The sequence below is a fragment of the Cyprinus carpio genome, chromosome B18, assembly GCF_018340385.1.
Source record: "Cyprinus carpio isolate SPL01 chromosome B18, ASM1834038v1, whole genome shotgun sequence".
NCBI classification, from domain to species: Eukaryota; Metazoa; Chordata; class Actinopteri; order Cypriniformes; family Cyprinidae; genus Cyprinus; species Cyprinus carpio.
Genome location: NC_056614.1, coordinates 2259592 through 2279444, shown reverse-complemented (window position 1 = coordinate 2279444; position 19853 = coordinate 2259592). Strand labels below are relative to the sequence as shown.

The 19853-nt window shown below is 35.1% G+C and overlaps 1 protein-coding gene across 8 annotated transcripts in view; it reads left to right on the top strand.

Annotated features, from left to right (window-relative positions):
- The window catches only part of LOC109052463 (Friend leukemia integration 1 transcription factor-like), a 28623-nt gene extending 9712 nt beyond the window's left edge, over positions 1 to 18911 (top strand). For 4 of the 8 annotated variants that reach the window (XM_042743431.1, XM_042743428.1, XM_042743437.1 and 1 more), the window contains 8 exons: positions 928 to 1133; positions 1245 to 1399; positions 2436 to 2639; positions 9515 to 9583; positions 15851 to 15910; positions 16189 to 16251; positions 16489 to 16536; positions 17864 to 18911. In XM_042743431.1, the coding sequence (XP_042599365.1) occupies positions 928 to 1133; positions 1245 to 1399; positions 2436 to 2639; positions 9515 to 9583; positions 15851 to 15910; positions 16189 to 16251; positions 16489 to 16536; positions 17864 to 18402 (1344 nt within the window). In that variant the 3' untranslated portion in view covers positions 18403 to 18911. The remainder of the gene's footprint in view (positions 1 to 927; positions 1134 to 1244; positions 1400 to 2435; positions 2640 to 9514; positions 9584 to 15850; positions 15911 to 16188; positions 16252 to 16488; positions 16537 to 17863) is intronic. The other 4 variants (XM_042743432.1, XM_042743429.1, XM_042743434.1 and 1 more) reach the window with 2 other exon arrangements.
- Positions 18912 to 19853: the final 942 nt, after the last annotated feature.

The following is a 19853-nucleotide window of genomic DNA, read 5'->3' as shown; positions in this document are numbered from 1 at the left end:
ATTGTTCCTTTGGGATCAAACAGTACCTAAACTCGCTCTCGAAATCCACAACGATTCTTGTCTTTCAATGCCTTGTGTTTGTATATCTTCATCTTGTTAATGCATTTATTGAGTATAAAGTTTAGTGAACGTCAAGGGTTTGACAGATGTTTATAACTGAAATAACAGAGGGAAATCTTCAAGATAGTTTTCAGGAAGGTTTGACTGAGATGTGAATGGAGACGATCACATGCACGTGTAGACGCTTCTCTATCCGGAGGGCCCTGTCTGCCGCGTTTGTTTTCTTTAATAAAACTACATCACCCCAGCTGAGCGCCTGCAATGAGAGCAAATGCAGAAGTGACCCTGGACAGATCTGTCTGCCTCTGTGCTGTCTCACATATGAGTCATGAACAAGACTGAGAAATCTTCTACTTATTGAAAGTCACATCTTGAAATTCTTCTCCAAAACAAAAGGTTTAGAGGTCAATGTGATGTTAACAAGTGCATTCATGATCTTTTATCAGAACACAATAACTCTCCTTTCTGCTGACATCACAAATCCCTGTTTTTAGCTCCTCCCTTTCAACCACCTGACTTCATTTTTCTATGCAATTCAATGGAAAAATCCTTCTCTGCATTTGTTTTCCTTATTGAATATCCCATTTCACAGGGAAATAATGTCAAATTAAGTAAAACAAGTTGCAATCCTTGTTGCCTTCAAGCCATTTTTTCCCGTATCCGTAGCAGTGGTGTGGCTATGTGTAAGCAATCAATTGCACTGCTTCATTTGCACCCAGCATCTGTGATTCTGCCCTTCAGCAAGAAACAATTTACAATTTGTTTAGCTTAATTCTGGTTAAACATGATGAATTGAAAGTCATTCGTCACTGGCTCTGTGCTTTAATGAGAAACAGTGATACAGTTTCGTCCCGTTCACTCCTCCAGGAGGCGCTGTCAGTGGTGAGTGAAGACCAGTCTCTGTTTGAGCCTCCGTACGCTGCTGCTGCTCCCAAAACAGACATGACTGCGTCCGGCGCACAGGACTACGGTCAGCCTCACAAGATCAACCCTATCCCCCCTCAGCAGGAGTGGATCAGCCAGCCCGCCCGGGTTCATGTCAAACGAGAGTATGACCACATCAATGGCTCCAGGTATGACTGAAAAACCCCCTTTGTTGGCATTATTTTGTGTTTGTGAGTTGTTCTGTCTGAAATAAGAATTAGTAAGCAACAGCCGTTCTGACTCTGCTTTTTTCTTTCTAGCAGAGAGTCCCCGGTGGACTGTAGTGTGGGTAAATGCAATAAAATGGTGGGTGGGACCGACGCATCTCAAATGAGCTATACTGGCTACATGGATGAGAAGTGTGCTCCGCCCCCAAACATGACAACCAATGAGAGGAGAGTTATCGTCCCAGCAGGTATTCACACTTCGTCTCATCATGATTGCGTATTGAATGCTGCATTTATACAGTCACACATTCAATACACTGGAAAAATTATGTACAAACAGTGATTTAAATGAAATTGTAAGTATGAAATTGTAATTTCTTTTAAAACAAAAAACAAATAAACTGTAATATCTTCAAAAGTGATTTAAATGTGAAATTTTGGAATAGAAAGGCTGAAATTGTAATTTCTTTTAAAACATATTCCAAATAACCTGTTTTATTTGCAACGTCAAAAAATAATTATTACTGTGTACCAATGAGGTATCCTAAAATAAAATATTTTCTTATTAAGTTTTAAAATAGATGTATCTTAAATATAAAAAGGCTCAGTTTTAATTACAGGGATAGTTTTTGTATGTTTGTGCCCTCCAAAAAAAATAAAATAAAAAAAAAATAAAAATACAATAAATAAAATAAAATCTGTCATTATTTTAGTCACCCTCAAATTGTTCAAAACCAGTATGAAATGTCAGCTGTTGGACACGAAAGAAGATATTTTGCAGAATGGCTGAATTTAGCAATTGACTTCCACAGTATATATATATATATTTCAGTCAGTGTCAATGGCCACCATCAACAACTTTCAGCAGGGTGAGCAAATAATGATAGACTTTTTGTATGTTTGTGTGAGCTGTCTCTTTAAGGTGTAAAAGCTGCACTAAAATGCACAGTAAAAACAACATTACCAAACACAATAATCCAACAAAATCCAAATCAATATTCCACAAAAATCTTAAATATAATCTCAACAATATCTGAACCTAACGAAAGTTGCTGGAGAATATTGAAAATAATAATAATGCATGACCTTTGTGAGTTTGGAACAGTCATCATTTTTGGATTTCCATTAGCAGCCACTAATAAAGCAGGAATGATTACTTTGTTTCTCTGAAAATACTGAATGTTTCTGTAAATGACAATAAAAGACCTGCTCACAAAGATAACGGCTTGTAAGCTATCTAAACCTTGAGTCTCCAGCTAATTTGTGGCTTTATTTCCATTTCAGACCCTTCTCTCTGGTCTCCAGACCATGTGCGGCAATGGTTAGACTGGGCCATTAAAGAGTATGGTCTTCAGGAGATCGACACAGCCATGTTCCACAACACAGATGGAAAAGAACTTTGCAAGATGAGCAAAGAGGACTTCATGAGACTTACCAGCATCTACAACACGGATGTCCTGCTCTCACATCTCAATTACCTCAGGGAAAGTAAGTATTCCTTTGAGATTGGCTAATTTGGGTCTTTCACTTTTGCTGCCATTCTCTTAGTGTTTTTGTGCCTTCGACTGTGTAACATACTGCTTTTCTATGCCTTGCTTTATGACGTCAGAGTATATTGCAACCCTAATATTTTCGTATTTTTGTCACACCCTCAGAATAGAAATTATGCAAAAGCTGTGGAAATAAAATAAAGCTGTCTCTGAATGGTAGCCAATAATATGCACCATTTATGTACTATTATGTACACTCTAGGTACAAGCATGTACCTTGTGGGGACTAAAATGCAATTTTTTGGGTGTAAATAAGGTATTAAGGTGTATCTTTTGAAAATGTACTGTTCCAGTGACAGCTTTTGTACCTTTTTTATGAGAGTGTACCCTTTCGAAAGGCAATAATATGTACGTTTAAGGTATTAATAAGCACCCTTTAGGGGTAAAAAGTGTACTTTTGAAAGGACATCTTGTGTACCTAAGACATAAATAAATTATGTAAGAACTGATCTCACACTAGTTGCTGTCTCATGACAGAATGCATTAATGACTTAATTGTAATTTAATCAAAAAATCACCCCAAAGACATTCTAGAGCAGTGTTTATATTTTGTTTATGACTATTTATGAGGTGCCAAGCAACTGACCAATAAATAGTTCCCCAACTATTTAGAAAAGCTTGTAATAATGGTACCACAACAGTAAAATGTTTGGAAGTAATTGCAACTGTTTAATGCTTGACTATCCATGCAAGAAATGGAGCCTAGTTTATTCCACATGGCTGCTGTCATTGTGGCACAGTCACTCAAACCACACTGAGATCAAGTTTACAGCAATATTTTATAACATACTTTTTAATAGTTTGCACATTACGTTCACTTTTTATTCCATTCGAAGGCTTTAGTAGGGATGGCTCCTGTCTCGGTCCACCTGCTTGACTTTTACTGGATGCATTTGGTTTGGCAGAGTCGCAATGATAATGAATTTCAGTAACCATCCCGTCCAGAGCATCTCCCCCTGAGCGCTCTCGGCCCCAGACTTATAGAGATGAAGCCCAGGTGCATGGCCTCAGGAGACGGCCAGCGAGGCCTCTGCCTACACACTGCACGGGAAAGTTTATCCCTAATTTACAACAGAGGCATCTTGCCCTATTTCTCTTCCAAAGGATTTTTTATGTTATTTCCCTGCATGTTTTGGCTAGAATCCCACGGCTTTGGCGAAAACTAAGTCCACTCATCCACTTTAAAACATCAGTGCCATCTATAAGCGAACTGTCGGGAGGACACGCCACATCTGTGTGTGAATTGTTTGCACGAGAATCGCGTCGGTAAACAGAGTTATGCATTCTCTGAAGGGTCGCATTTAGATGCAATTTGCTGTGAGGGTGAGAGCAGCTGGCCCATCCAAACATTATGACAGCAGGGCTGAGTGGTTAAAACGCTCCTCCTTAAAAAATAGTGATGGATTCTGCTGTGAGGTAATGGGAACTTTATTCCGTGGGTGTCAACGGTTTTGTGCTGGTGGCCAGGCTGTGGGCCTGCATACAGACTCGGAGTATAACAGAGAGCCATTGTGAGTCGCAGGGCAGAGCCCGGCCTGTCTGCGTGCTGTCAGGTGTTTTTTTTTTCTTTTTTCTTAAGAGAACTCGGTTTTGGAGTTTTCATTAGGGGCGATTGCCCCGGGTCTGAGTCAGAGCTTACGCGCCGGGCATTGTGGATCTGCCTTCCGCTCTTTCTTTGATTAAGCCTGTGTGTTTTGGAAACAGAAGAAATGGTTCGTAATCCTTCGCTCCACCATTTGTATTGCCTTGGAACAAGTCCCGAGTCAAAATCAAATATTAATAAGAGCAATGGTCCGATCTACCAGAGGCTACTCACTCTCAGTCAGAAGACATTTGTGTTCCTTTTACCTGTTTGTGAATTTAAAGGCATAGTTCTCCCAACTAAATTCATTTACTCGCCCTCATATTATTGGAATACTTTTTTTTTTATTTCTTTCTGGAACACAAAAGGAGATATCTTCAAAAATGTCTCAGTGTTTTTCCATAAAATTAATGACAATGGTCCAGTAAAAAAGGTCCAAAGCAACCCATTGATTTACAATTTTCATTTTCATAAATTAAAATTACATAAAAAAAAAAAAAAAAAAAAAAAAAATAAGTAAAAAAAAAATCTGGGAAATTTACATTGAAAAAAAATATATATATTAAAAAAAAAAAAAAAAAAAAAAAAATATATATATATATATATATATATATATATATATATATATATATATATATATATATATATATATATATATATATATATATATATATATGGAAGCAGCAATTCAAAGTTTCACACTCTTCAAAATAAGTTATTTATCGCCATGTGATAATAATAATATAATAATAATAATAATAATAATAATAATAATAATAATAATAATAATAATAATAATAATACACCAGATGATGATAATAATAATAATAATAATAATAATAATACACCAGATGATAATAATAATAATAATAATAATAATAATAATAATAATAATAATAATAATAATACACCAGATAATAATAATAATAATAATAATAATAATAATAATAATAATAATAATAACGGAAATAATGATTTTCTTGTATATTGACAACCACCTTAAGAACACAGGTGGTTAAGAGATAAATCAACGTTAAATGTATGTAATTTAAATAAATAAATAAATAATCAAATGTGAGCTATCAAACAGGCAATTCTGGAAATTTCAAGTTAGATTTTTTTCCTACTGTAAATTATAAGATGAATTGTTCTTTTCCAAAAAGCTGCACATTTAAATGTATTTTACTGTAAAATTACATGAAATGATCCATTAGAAATATTTCCATTTTTAGAGTTAGGGAACTCACCGTTAGCCAATTAACAGGTTTTTACTGTTAAAATTAAAATCTTATTTATGAGCAAAAAGTTGAAACATTCTGAAAATATAAACTACAACATGAGGGTGAGTAAATAACAGAATGAACATTTTTTTTTTTTTTTAGGTGAACTGTCTCTTTAAGAGGACCATGTTTTATGTAGTTTACATGTGTGTACATGTATGTAGGTCCATATGTTTTCTAGACTGATTTCTTTAGAGCCCCGGGGTTCAGGGTCTGAAACCAAAGATGATCTCTTTCCTCTCGTAACACAAACAAACACAATCACAAGCCCTCTGGTTCTGCTCACACACTGGGCCTGGATCGGCAAACACACTCACACACACACAAACACACACGCATTCATCGGCTCGCTGTTTGCCAGTGTGACAGTCAGCAGCGTAATCATTTCATACACATCTGTGTACATGCTGTGGTGTTTACATAGAGTCTGATTAACATTCCTCCGTGTCGTTGCTTATACACAGCAGAGCAGGGCAGGGTCGAGTCCCGCCTCTGGACAAACTGCAAGCAAACCCTGACTCATACAGAACACAAATACACACACACACACGCATCAGAACGAGCCGAAGATGCAGAGCTGGTGAATAGGTACTGCTGCTGGATCTCGATGGAGCTAGACGAGGTTTTGTTTTGACTTTGCTGTTGGTCAGTTATTCAGATTTTATTAGTGATTGCCGCCCACTTGCCAGTCTGCTTTCAATTTGGCTGCAATTTGAGAATTTGTTGGAATTTCATTGCAGAAGGGGAGCGGAGCTGAACTGATGCCTTTATCTCAACATACACACACTGTACAGACTGGAAAGGTGTGTGTATGAGTGTGTCTTTGTTAAAAAAGGTTCTAGGAGTAACATTGGATATGCACAGAAATAAGCCACTGTATGTGTATATATACTCACACATATATACACTCAGAAAAAAAGGTACAAAAGCTGTCACTGGGGCAGTACCTTTTTAAAAAGGTACACTTTTGTACTTATCTGTACACTCTAGGTACTAATATGTACTTATAAGGTACCAATATGGACTGTTTAGGTACAAAGGTGTGCCTTTTGAAAAGGTACCGCCCCAGTGATAGCTTTTGTACCTTTTTTTCTGAGAGTGTATGGGACGTCATCTTGAATCACTTGCAGCTCTTCTGTGATGAACGTGTTTTCCGTTTCTGAATTCAATTAAATGTCTGGTGGATGTTCAATTAACTGTCTGGTGGATGTAATAATAAAGACAGACATGTCATTATCTCATTATAAGGCTGAAATTCAGGGGGAAAAATATTACTTTTATTTTATTATTATTATTATTATTTTATTTTATTACTTACTAATTATTCAATTTTTAATGGCATGGAAACCTCATGATATTCATAATAGGCTTGAGCTAAATTCAGAGCTGAATTAATAATTTTTTAAAAGTCTACTTTAATTCCTAAATTTGGTGCAAAGCAACCCAAAGAATTAGGCACATGAAGTCAGAAATCAAAGACATTAATATGACTAATTTTGACTAGAAAAAGACAAAATACAGAGAACAATGGAACAATATATACAACATACTGTGTAGAACTATATATAAATAGTGTATACATACATACATACATACATACACATATATATATATATATATATATATATATATATATATATATATATATATATATATATATATATAAAAACATTAACAACAACAACAACAAAAAATGTGAAAAATAAACTAACTGAATTAAGAGTGCTTTTTGACAAATTAGAATTGAGGTAGCAAACACAAATGCAATTTTGCTTGTTTGAAAGTGTTGAAAGTTTACAGACAGAATAAAAGAAAGATAGAATTCTTAAAGAACGATGTAAAATAATGGGGGAAAAACTGGGGTGCAGAGTTGAAATTTGAATTTGAATGTAAAGAACTACATGTAAAATGACTTTTCGAAGAAATTCATAGGACTGTATTATTTTAGTAGAAAAGAAAAATGTAACTTTAAAAGTTGAAAATGGAAGGGAATAAGGAAGGAAGGAAGGAAAGAAAGAAAGAAAGAAAGAAAGAAAGAAAGAAAGAAAGAAAGAAAGAAAGAAAGAAAGAAAGAAAGAAAGAAAGAAACTTGAAAATAAATGGAAAAATGGATCAAAGAACCTGGATTTAGATTAAAAATCAGATTTAAAATGGGTTAAATTTCATGTTACTAATTTTTGACTGGAAAAACAAATGATGTGGTTTGACTTTACAGAAGGAATGATAGAACGATAGAACAATAGATAGATTATTTGAATTAATACATTTACTGAAGTTGTTAAAAAATGATTATCAGTGTACATTTTGCAAAAAAAAAAAATCAGTATTTCTGCTTCAAAATTTCACGCTTACTTTTTTCAGTATAAATAGATTCAAATTCAAATGCATCGGGGAGCAACATGGATCACAAACACATTAGCACATGTACAACTGCACACATAAAACTCAGCTGCTGCTTAACAAGGATGTACAGAACTTTCCTTCACTTCAGCCCTTGCTGTTTTTTTCATGCTGGTTTTTTCTATACAAGTTCCTCTCTCTCTTCCACATGGATGTGTGGGGGTTATTTTTGTATGGGAGCAGCAGTCTTTGATTGCTGTGTAGGGATCGCACCCCACACAAAGACTGCCCTGTTCTGTGGCCCCAAAGGCTTCGCTTTGAGGGGTTCAGGGGCCTGGAGGTTAAAATATGTGTTTGATGCTCTCTCCTCCTCCATAAAACATACTTAAACACACTCACACGTTTATTAAAACACCCTGCTATCTTCTCTGAGCTGATCAAAGAACAAAGAAATGCCAAATGTCATCCCTTCCCTTTCCTCATTCAGAAAAACAGAGGGTCCCACTGCTATAACCATCAGCCCTCCATCCATAGGAAGACTCATGTTTTGCCAGTGCAGTTTTCCTTCTGTTTTCCTTTGCTCTGATTTATGAGTTAAAGGAGCTAAAATTAAGAGCGTGCTCACTGGAAACACTCTCTGACTGCACATGAATGCCTCTCTCTGTGCAAAGTGTAGATTGTGTTTGGATTGTAATGACAAAACTGAGCAGCTTGTGTGAAGAGAAATGAATGCTGAGAATCAGTGACAAACGGTTATTGCTTGATGAAGTGCCTTGTTATGGAATATGCACTTAGTTTACTTGTTACGGTGTAATTACATAGTAAGTATAAACTAAAAAAAAAAAAAAAAAAAAAAAAAAAAAAAAAATCCCATTGATTTTAATTTAAAAAAGCGATCTAATCTAAAATTGAATGGCCCAAAAAATGTGTTTAAAATTCTAAAGTTATGTTATTTATGCAACAGCATAGAATACATAGAATATAATGAAAGTTTAACTTCTTCTTATTATTATTATTATTTTTAACAACAGCAATAATAATAATACACTTTATATGTCATTTATGTAATACATTCATGTAAGTTACATTTCATACAAGTGCATCTGTATAAAATTTTATAATTAATATTTAAAAAAGAAAAGTTTCTTATATTATTATGTAATAATATTATATAATACATGTATATTATTGTAATTATATATATATATATATATATATATATATATATATATATATATATATATATATATATATATATTTAACATTTTAACAAGTTAAATTATATAAAGCTGAACTATAATCTTGCAAGAGAAAGTGTATTCAATTTATGTGTATTTATTTTTGTTCTGTTGTCTGATTTTTAGCTCCATTGCGTTTAATAATAACTTAATTTTCAAGAATAGAATAGAAATTTGTTTATATATTATTACAATATATAGTATATTATTGCATTTACATTTATATAAAGCTAAATTTGAAGTCTTGCCAGAGAATGTATATTGAATGTAAGTGTATTTGTTTTTGTTTTTTACTGACTGATTTTTTTTTTAACCTCACTAAATTTATTACATCTTTATTATTATAATATAATTTTGTGTGTGTGTGTTCCAGGCAGCTCATCAATATCATACAACACGCCATCTCATACTGACCAGTCTCCTCGCTTGGCTGCCAAAGACGGTATGACAAACCAATTGTCCTCAAAATAATTTTTTATCTTGCTCCAGCAATATTTTCATTTGTTCTGCAAATACAAATGCGTTAGTACAATTTCACTTGAAATCCTCATGGTCCCATATGTGAATTACTAATTCTGAAACACAAAAGGCACATTAGATGAACAATGCATATGGATATGACATGAGGAAGTGAGTCTTATTATTTCATCAAAATAATGGCGTTAGGCAGTGTTTAGTTGGCCCCTGTCCCTTCTCTCCTTCTTTTTCTAGTGTGTATCAGACCAGGCCTCGGGGCCGAAGCGAAGCGCCCAGCAGGTGCTCTCTTTGTGTGCCGCAAATAAAAAGCATCAACCATTCAATCTCCACCTGAGCATGGACAGCACAGGCTCTCAGAGCAGAGAGACAATTAGCAAGACAAAAGCCACGTGCAGGAAAGAGAGACAGGGACACACACAGAGAAAGAGCAGAGAGACAGGTGTCTCTGGGAACAATACAGCAGAACTGAACTGAGATGTTAATGGAAGACACGTGTGCCTTAATAACAGTGATTTAGAGGCGTTATTGAACATTCAAGCATTGAAAAGGTGTTTTGCATCATAAGTACAGTACAACTGACACATCTAATATAAAATACTACAAAAACAAACATAAAAGATATAAAGTAGTTAACTACAACATGCCTAGCATTAAATACTAAAACATATGACAGACAATTTATTATAAACAATCCATAGCAAAAAAAATTAAAAGGTGAGATAAAAAGATATGTTTTTAACTTTAGTTCTAGTTAATAACCAAGCTGCCGAATTTTGGATAAGCTACTGGGTCGATTGCATATGAAATACATGACACCAGAGGATTAATATTCATGAAAAAGCTACTACGTTTTATAATCGTGTCACCCAAAGGTTTTGGATGGCTTATGTGCCGTTGATTTTCAGATTTGAGCACAGAGATGATAGACAACGATTGCTGTGACTCATTTACGTAATTTACTTGTGTACTTTCCAATGATAACACAAGATACACATCCAAATGAAATCAGGCTCTCAAACTCATCAAGGAAATCGGTTTCCATAAACCATAACCATTTAAGTAAACGTTTGACAGTCTCTCTGGAGAACGGACCACTTTGGGCTTTCCCTCTTCAGAAAGCAGAGGGCTGTGATAACACTGATAGTGCTGAGAGCAGAGCTGGCCTGATGAAAGCCAGGAGTCAGAACACCTGTTCTATACACATATCAGAGTCATTAGTACACTGAGCCTGAAGATAAGATAATGCTGAGACGGCCGTGAGACCTTTGACCCTCTTCTCACAGCTGTCAGTCACAGTAGAGCACTAAGTGCATCGCTCGATGAGAAAACTTCTTCAGCATCCTTTGTATAATGCTTAAATATCTCTGAATTTGAAATTTAGTGATCCACAAACCTTCCCTGGAGCTGTGCTTTTAATGCAAGGCATAAAAATGGTAAAGTCGTCAAAAAAGTGGCCATTGAACAGGTCTACATTTATCAGCTGAAGATTAAACGTTTGATAGCGAGATTTATGGGCTGGATTTATTTTCACTTGCCCTTTCATTTCAGGCCATTTATTTTATTTTATTTTTTTCTAAGACAATTTCTCACGGGTAGTTAAAGATTGATACTGATTAATACTCCACTTAAAGAAGTAAATGCCATATTTCACTGATCTTCGCTGATCTTCTGTTTTGTGTAAATGGGTCTGTTTGTTGCCTTTTAAGATACATTATTTTGATTATGCTCCCCTCTAAGGTAACTTATTTTGGCCACATGATAATAATTTTATATATAAATTTTATTTTATTTTATAATATATATATATAATTATATTGTAATATAATTGTGCAATTATGTGTATTCACATTACACATAAAAAAATTCAAAAAATATTTTTTTATTGTTTTATTCTTTTCTTATGTTTTTGACAGAAGTTCTTTTGGTTGGTTGGTTTGTTTTTTGTTTTGTTTTTTTCACCCAGGCTTATTTATGTGATCGAAAACACAGTAATACTGTTAAATATTGTTACAATTAAAAATTTTAAAAATTTGTTTTCCGTGAGAATATATAGTAAAATGTAATTTATTTCTGTGATTAAAAGCTGAATTTTCAGCATCATATCTCCAGTCTTCAGTGTCACATGATGACACTATATATATATTTTTTTTCTCAGAATATTTTTAAAGAATATAAAGTTCAAGTTTTTTTTTTTTTTTTTTACTGTTAAAAAAAGTATTATTAGCATTTAAAAATAAATAAATAAATAAAAATCCCCAAACTATATATAATAGTAATAATTTATTTCATTACTTCTTCATTATTTAATTAATTGAACTGCTTATTATTTGTGTTTATTTTAATCTGAGCATTGCCATGTTAGCTCCGTAAAGCACTTACAGTCTAAATAGCTTCTGAAATCACTCCTTTATGAGGTTTCTGTTTGATTTGGGATGCTGACTTAGAAGGCAGCTGTCTGTAGGCCGTAGAGAGCAGGGCACCTCACTGGATTTTGGAACAGAGCCTATGAGTCGCACTGCTTTTTCTCTTCTATTCTTTCAAGCATACATTTGAAGAGTGCTTTCTGTATAAACAGCCTCTTGGACATAAAGTAAAATCGCATATAGACTTTGGTTTGGTTCAAAATGGCCACATACATTGGACTTTTCGGGCACTGTTTAAAAACTGAGCTAGTCTAGACGGCTGGCTGGGCGAGAGTCTTGTTTTGACTAGAGAGCAGCAGTCTGGTCTCTTTAGGAGACGCCACACCCAAACACAGCACACCAACAACACGAAACCCATGCACCTTCTGCACCCATACACTGCGTCCCCTCTTATTCATGGCAGAGAACATCACACTCTCCTAAAGCACGCATTAGTGAAGCAAATGAAGCAGGACCGCTCCGTTCTATCCATATCCCAGACGCACGTCTGTCTCTTGTTTCGAAGTTGAGCTCTGATGTGATTGAATTAGGGACACGGGCCTCGCCGCTCCGAAAGCCAAGATCTGCTCGTATCCGTCCATCAGACAGTAGCGAGGGCCACCGCCGCTGTTTTCTTTGCGAATTCCGATGATGTGTATGGTCTGCTCTCCATCTCTCTCTGTTCTCCTCGTCGCGTCCTGACCCCTCTTCTTCTCTCCTGGCTGCTGCGTGTTTTTTCATGGTGGAGGGGGATGAAAAAACGAGGGAAAAAAAGCCAGTAAAACAAAGAGAGGTTGTGTGAGAGACTCGGCAGGCAGGAAACGTAACTCTCTCAGGACTCTCTCTCTCTCTCTCGTTTTCTCTTCTCTCCGGCCCGGCTCCAGATCAGATCTGACAGACACTGAGAGACTGAAGGATGGAAGATCGTAACAGAGAAAGAGTGAGCGTTTGAGGACCAGGAATGATAGAATAATGTTAAATGGAAAGCAACGTTTCCCAGATATCACCTGAATTCAGTGCCTAGATGTGTAGGGCATGCTGCTCTGATAAATGACTATTACAGATTCAATATTTATAGTGAAAACAAATCTAACGTGCCTTCAAGGCAAATGAAATCAAACTTCTTTATTTTCTTATTATGTTGTTAAAACCCATATGCTGTTTTCTCCCTTCTAACACAGAAGTTTTTATTTATTTATTTAATTATTTTTTTATTTTTTTGAGGAATCTTTACACATCTTTAATGGTATTTTATGGTGAGTGTCACAGATTAGATGTCAGTGAAATTAAACGTCACTCATTCTTGCGTGTCTTGTGACCAAGTGTCATTGACAGCAAAATATTTTAAAGACAAAGCATTTGTATGACTTCAGAAGACATGAAATATAGTCCAAGAGTCATCTAGGACACTTTTATGTTTTATGTCTGTCTATCTATTAACTTTTTAGCTTGATTTGGTCTTTACATTTTTATTATTATTATTATTATTATTATTATTATTATTATTATTCCTTTAATCTAGATAAAGTTACAATGGATCAGAACAGATCATTTAAAACTATATTAGCCTAGACCACATTTTAAGCCTATTTTTTTTTTTTTTTTTTTTTTTTTTTGATGGTTTACAAACTGTCATTGTGTGAAAATTTCTGTATGAAATTATCTTTTATTATCTTTTATTTTATTTTATTTTATTTACTGTTTATTTATTTTCTAATTCATTTATTCATTTATTTATTTCCTTATTAATTAATTTATTTTTAATACTTTTAATTTTTTTTTAAATATTTTAATACTTCATTCATTTTATTCATACATTTATTAATTTTATTTGTTACTTTTTACTTTTCGAGCTTGATATGGTCATTCGAATCTGTCATTGTGTGGAAATGTCTGTGTGGAATTTTCTTAAAAATTTGAGACATTTTTGGTGACTCATTCTTTTGATCTGGTTAAAGTTAAAAAGCCTCAGAACAGATCGCAGCTGAAACTATTTTAGAATGTGCTGAACACAGTATTTAATGAATAAGCTCTTCTCAGTCAGGTTGGGCTGTGGATTTAATGTTAAGCAGGAGCAGTGAAAGTCCTGCTCTTTCTCACTCTCTGCGTTTCGAGATTATCATCTTCCTTTCTCTTGGATTCTGCTTTTGCTGAGAAACGCTGGCTGCAGATCCTGTTTCGATTTTGAAACGTGGGCCATGTAGTTTTATCAGCACTTTCCAAACCAAACATTTTCTTTGTCTCCAGAGGTTAATGTCTTGTAGTTCCACCCAAAGCTTGGATGAGATTTCCAGTGCAGTGACCAGAAGAGGGCGGTGTTATGTCACCATTGCAAACGCTTCGGCTCCGTCCAGCTGGAGTTGTGAACTAAAGCTTTAACTCTAAGGACTGTCATACCACAAAGGTTACTTTCAAAGACATAACTTCAGTATACTAGCAGCAGACCAGCATTTTTTGGCCGTCTCTGGCGGTTTGAGCCGATCCGCTCTCATATGGTCGTGCACAGAGCCCATGTAAGCCCTAGAGGAAACACTCACTCCGTAACCAAGGCCAAACGTCCATCTAGAGCATAGAGAGACTTGATTAGTGCCAGTCATTGCTTAATTTCCGTTCAGGAAAGAGGGATCACTGCAGTGCCGCAAGGCATGATGGGAATGTTTTAAGAGTAGCCTATGTTTGAGAATGAAGGAGTCTCTGGCCATTTTCCTAGGAGACTGATACAGATGCCTTTCCAGAGATAGAATAAAAACACCCTTACAGGAAGCACACATGCTTCTCAGATTACCGCTTTAGAAGACATTTTTTGTCATTTTGTTCAACAGGATATTCATTCATTCATTCATTCATTCATTCATTCATTCATTCATTCATTCATTCTAAATTAACAACCGCTGACAGGATTGCACAAACTATAAAAAGAATAATTAATAATAACTAAAATATTATAAACTATTATTAAAATAAAATAAATATAAATAAAGTAAAATAATAATAATAATAATAATAATAATAATAATAATAATAATAATAATAATAATAATGGAACTTGTTAATAAAACAGATTAAATAGCAACGCAGTTCAAGTGTTATATAATTATCATTGATAAAATATAGTTTTTTGGAAATATTTTGAATTATGTTTTATTAATATATTTTCTATAATCATTTACTGGTATCATATTTTTATTGTTAACTTTTAATTTTTTATTACTATTTTTAAGTTTTAAGTTAAGTTTTAGTTTTGATGATAATAACCCTGATGTGTACCACAACAGTTTTGCATTCAAATAATTATTTTTATTTTGTTTAGTTTGGTTTAAGTTTATTTTTATTCAAAATATTTGCAATTATTATTATTATTATTAGTTTAGTTTATTTAGTCTAGTTTAGTTACCACAAAGGCCAGAAGATTGATATCGTATTTGTTTGCTGGTTAAAAAAGAAATAAATAAAACCTTCCCAGTCTGTTATGTTCCCTGGTGCTCAGAATGTGCTTGCACACTGTGTTTCTGTGAGATCTCTAAAAACAGACTCAATCAGATCATCATAATAATTTTACATCCAAACAGATATTCTGTATAAATATAAAACAGCTCTAGCGCATCTCCATTGTCTCAGACACACAGACAGTTTGAGAGAGTTTCTTAAACAAACTGAACGTGAAGAAAAAAGCTCCTTCAGCAAGGACTTTGAGTGGGATGTAAACCGCTATAATCAGTCCAAATCAGATTTCTCAGGAACATTAACACATTTTCCAAAGGCTTACTGGGCTTTTGGAAAAACAATAGCAGGTTAGGAAAATCCCTCATATTGTTTACTCTTCTCTCCAGATGCGTCTTATGATGCTGTACGGAGGGCAGGCTGGTCAAACAACATGCACAGCGGGAAAGGTGAGTGTCAAACACCCATCTGGAGTCTTGATTTAAGTGCTCAGACAGTGTGTTTGATTCTGAGGCTTTAATCTGGACAGTAATACTGAGAGTCAGCTGATGGCTGGTCTTTAGGTTTGGGACACTGAAGAGGCCCATTAAGTGCTTAGCAGTTGGGTCAGCTATTGCCCGTGTTTTCTTTGGATGAAGACTTGTGCGTCTGCTCGCCCAGACGAATGTGCTTAATTTTTTTCCTCTCTCTCCTTCTTTCTGTCGCGCTCTTTCTTTCCATTTCTCAGGCTCTCCTACAGTTGTGTCCCAGAACGTGTCCAAGAACACTGAACAGGCTCGGCCTCAGCCCGGTAAGCAGCAGCGCTCTGCCACGAGCACACGCACGCCTTCAAAAACAGCTCATATTTATGCATTTGGCAAGTGCATTTGCAGTATGTTTTTATTTATTCATTTTCTGGGAGTTGAACTCTTTGTGGTTTTGCAATAGTAATATTTTTCATTAATAATTCAGCTACTGGAGAGCAAGTTCAAGACTTTCAAATTGTGATATTCATCCAGTTCAGAGATTAATTTCTCTTTTCTTTCAGATCCTTACCAAATATTAGGACCGACTAGCAGTCGACTTGCCAACCCAGGTAACAACATGGAGGATTACTGTTTCTGAGCTACATTGCATTTAAGAAAATGATGATGCAGATTATATTCATGTTATGGCCACTAATTATTTTTTAAAAATAAAATTTAAAAATAAAACACTAAAACATTAAACTTTAGCAAAGCTTTAAAATCACTTATTTTAAATGTGAACGAAAATGGGTATTTTTTTTTTTTTAGTTTTTCCTAAGAAAATAAATAAATAAATAAATAAACATTTGTTATTAATGTTAAATCACTGCAAAAGAAATATACAGTGAAAAAATGGTGTGATTTATTTTGAAGCAATTTTCACTCAAAAACAAGCTACAACTAAAACCTAAAATAAAATAAACAATTTTTTAATATATATATATATATATATATATATATATATATATATATATATATATATATATATATATATATATATATATATAAGCTTATCTGAAATATAAGAAAATAAAAAAAATAAATATATAATACAGTTTTGTTTCAGCTAGTTGACAAGGTATCTCATTTTATTTTAGTTTAACTTGAAATTATTAAAATATAGATAAAGATATGCAATATAGACATTAAAAAAAACTACTAATAAAAATGAAAAAAGCACAATAAGATCACAAAAAACCTAATATATATATATATATATATATATATATATATATATATATATATATATATATATATATATATAATTCAAAATATTAATAAAAAACTTTAATAACAATATATCAATTATAGTATAATAACACTATAGAAATTGCTAGAATTCCACAAATAATTACCAAGAAACAGCAAGTAACATTTAGAATTAAATGTGATTTTTTTTAATTAAAACCTGTAAATATTTTCTCATAAAACATACTCTTATAATGTTATTTACAACTTCAAACAATATCTATTTTTTTTTTTTTTTTGGTAGCACTTTATTTTCCAGTCCTGTTGCTCATGTACATAGCATGTACTTATTATAGTAATTACAATTACAAGGTAATAACTAGGTACTACCCCTAAACCTACCCCTACCCCATGTAGTTACCTCATATTACCAGTACTTTCTTAGGTAGGTTCACTATAAGTACACTGTAAGTACAGTACATGAGTACATATATATATAAATCTCTATTTAAATTTTACATTACATTTGTTCATTCGGCAGATGCTTTTATCCAAAGCGACTTGCATTGTATGCATAGTACGCATTTTATCAGTTCTTATTTTGCCTGGGAATCGAACCCATGACCTTGGCGTTGCCATGCTTACTGTTTGAGCTGCATGAAGGCTTGTGGGTCGCTAGTAAAACACTCTGTCTGTGTGTTTGTCCAGGTTCAGGTCAGATCCAGCTGTGGCAGTTCCTGCTCGAGCTCCTCTCGGACAGCGCCAACGCCGGCTGCATCACCTGGGAAGGGACCAACGGAGAGTTCAAGATGACGGACCCCGACGAAGTAGCGCGTCGCTGGGGCGAGCGCAAGAGCAAGCCCAACATGAACTACGACAAACTGAGCCGCGCCCTGCGCTACTACTACGACAAAAACATCATGACCAAAGTGCACGGCAAGCGCTACGCCTACAAGTTTGACTTCCACGGCATCGCTCAAGCCCTGCAGCCCCATCCCACCGAGTCCACCATGTACAAATACCCAACCGACCTGCCCTATGTGCAAAGCTACCACGCTCACCAGCAGAAGGTCAACTTCGTTTCGCCCCATCCTCCCTCTATGCCCGTCACATCCTCCAATTTCTTTGGGCACACCAACCCATACTGGAGCTCTCAGACAGGAGGGATTTATCCCAATCCCAGCATGCCGAGTCACACCAGCAAACACGTAACTCACAACCCTCCCCACCTTGGCAGTTACTACTAAAACCTTCACCTTTCACCCCGCTGCCCGTACGCCAAAACTTGAACTGCACTCGAAGCGAAGACAAAAAAGCAAGCTACAACTGGAGGGACTGTGCCTGGAAAGTTAGCAGAAGGAAGCAACGTTGAAAGAAGCTGGAAAAGAAAGAGAAAGTAGAGCAAAACGGACCAAAAAATGGCTGATCCTCTTTCAAATGGAGTACTACTTATTGGAGGACGTAGGGTTGGTGTTTGTTTTGGAGAGCGTGTGCATGTTTCTTGTGCCTTTCTACATCCGAAAGCTGCAGAATCCCTTCTAGCAAATAAAGACCACCTCTAGTATGTATAAGTCGCTGAACGACTGAGAAAAGAATCACTGTAAACTCACCCTGTGTGTTTAATGCAATTGTGAACCCAGTGTTTATATTTTTGGACCTAGTCCCCGCTTCCCTTTGGATTTTATCGAAAACCGTCTCGGTTACACGAGTTTATCTTCTCAAGTCGTGACTGAAACTCTCTCTTCTAAAGCAAATCTGGCAACTGGAAAAAATGTTGGCATTCAGGCGCCGTTTCTCCTGCTCGCTGGAGGACGTGGCGTCTGATTGTTTATTAGGAGCTTCTCAGGCTAGCTGGCTCAAGCTAAACTCTCTTACTCATCTTTAGCACTCCTCTATGCAGATGGCGTCGATGTGGAAGGATTGAAGCCTGCTTTACGTTTCTGACGCATGGTGTCCCGTTTCATTGGCCAGTGAAAATCCACTCGATTTCATCTCAAAACTGCCAAAGTGTTGAGTTCACGTGAGATGGACTGAATGAATGTGGGCATCACACGAAGTACCTCTTCGAAAGAAAAAGACCGTTGAAACAGCAGCACGAGACGTTGAAACCAGAGATTCGCGAACGCTGTGCGTTTGTCAGACCTATTTGCTAGTATTTTTTTTTTTTTTTTTGATCAAAGGTCAACTAGGCATTAAAAGCATCTTACTGTATAAATTATGCAGAGCTATTTTCATATGTGACAGTGTTAAGAATCATACGTTAATACGAGTTGACCTCGGTCAAAATGCAAACTTTTTTATCAGTTACTGAAGGTAGTTTGTACTACGTAGGTGTTTTGTATCTGTACATATAGGCAATAAGTTTATGAATGTTTTCTTGTATTTTGCAGAAAATGCTTTTTCTAAAGTTCTTGGTCTTGGAAATAAGAAGGTTATTTTGATACTTAGTTGATATTTTCATTCCTTAAAAGCAAATGCCTTACCAATCGTGCTTAGAGACAATCTGTTCTACATAAGTAATGGTTCCCAAAGTGCCATAACAATGCCTTAAAGCCAAATCATGTTACTGTGCCAAAAGAAAAGTGTCCAGACAGTGTTATACAAGTGTTTCCCCTTGTGTATTTTGTATAAGCTGACTGAAAATCCCCAGCTCTTCATCTCTTTATCTCTTTAAGGGATCACTCTCAGATATGAAGGA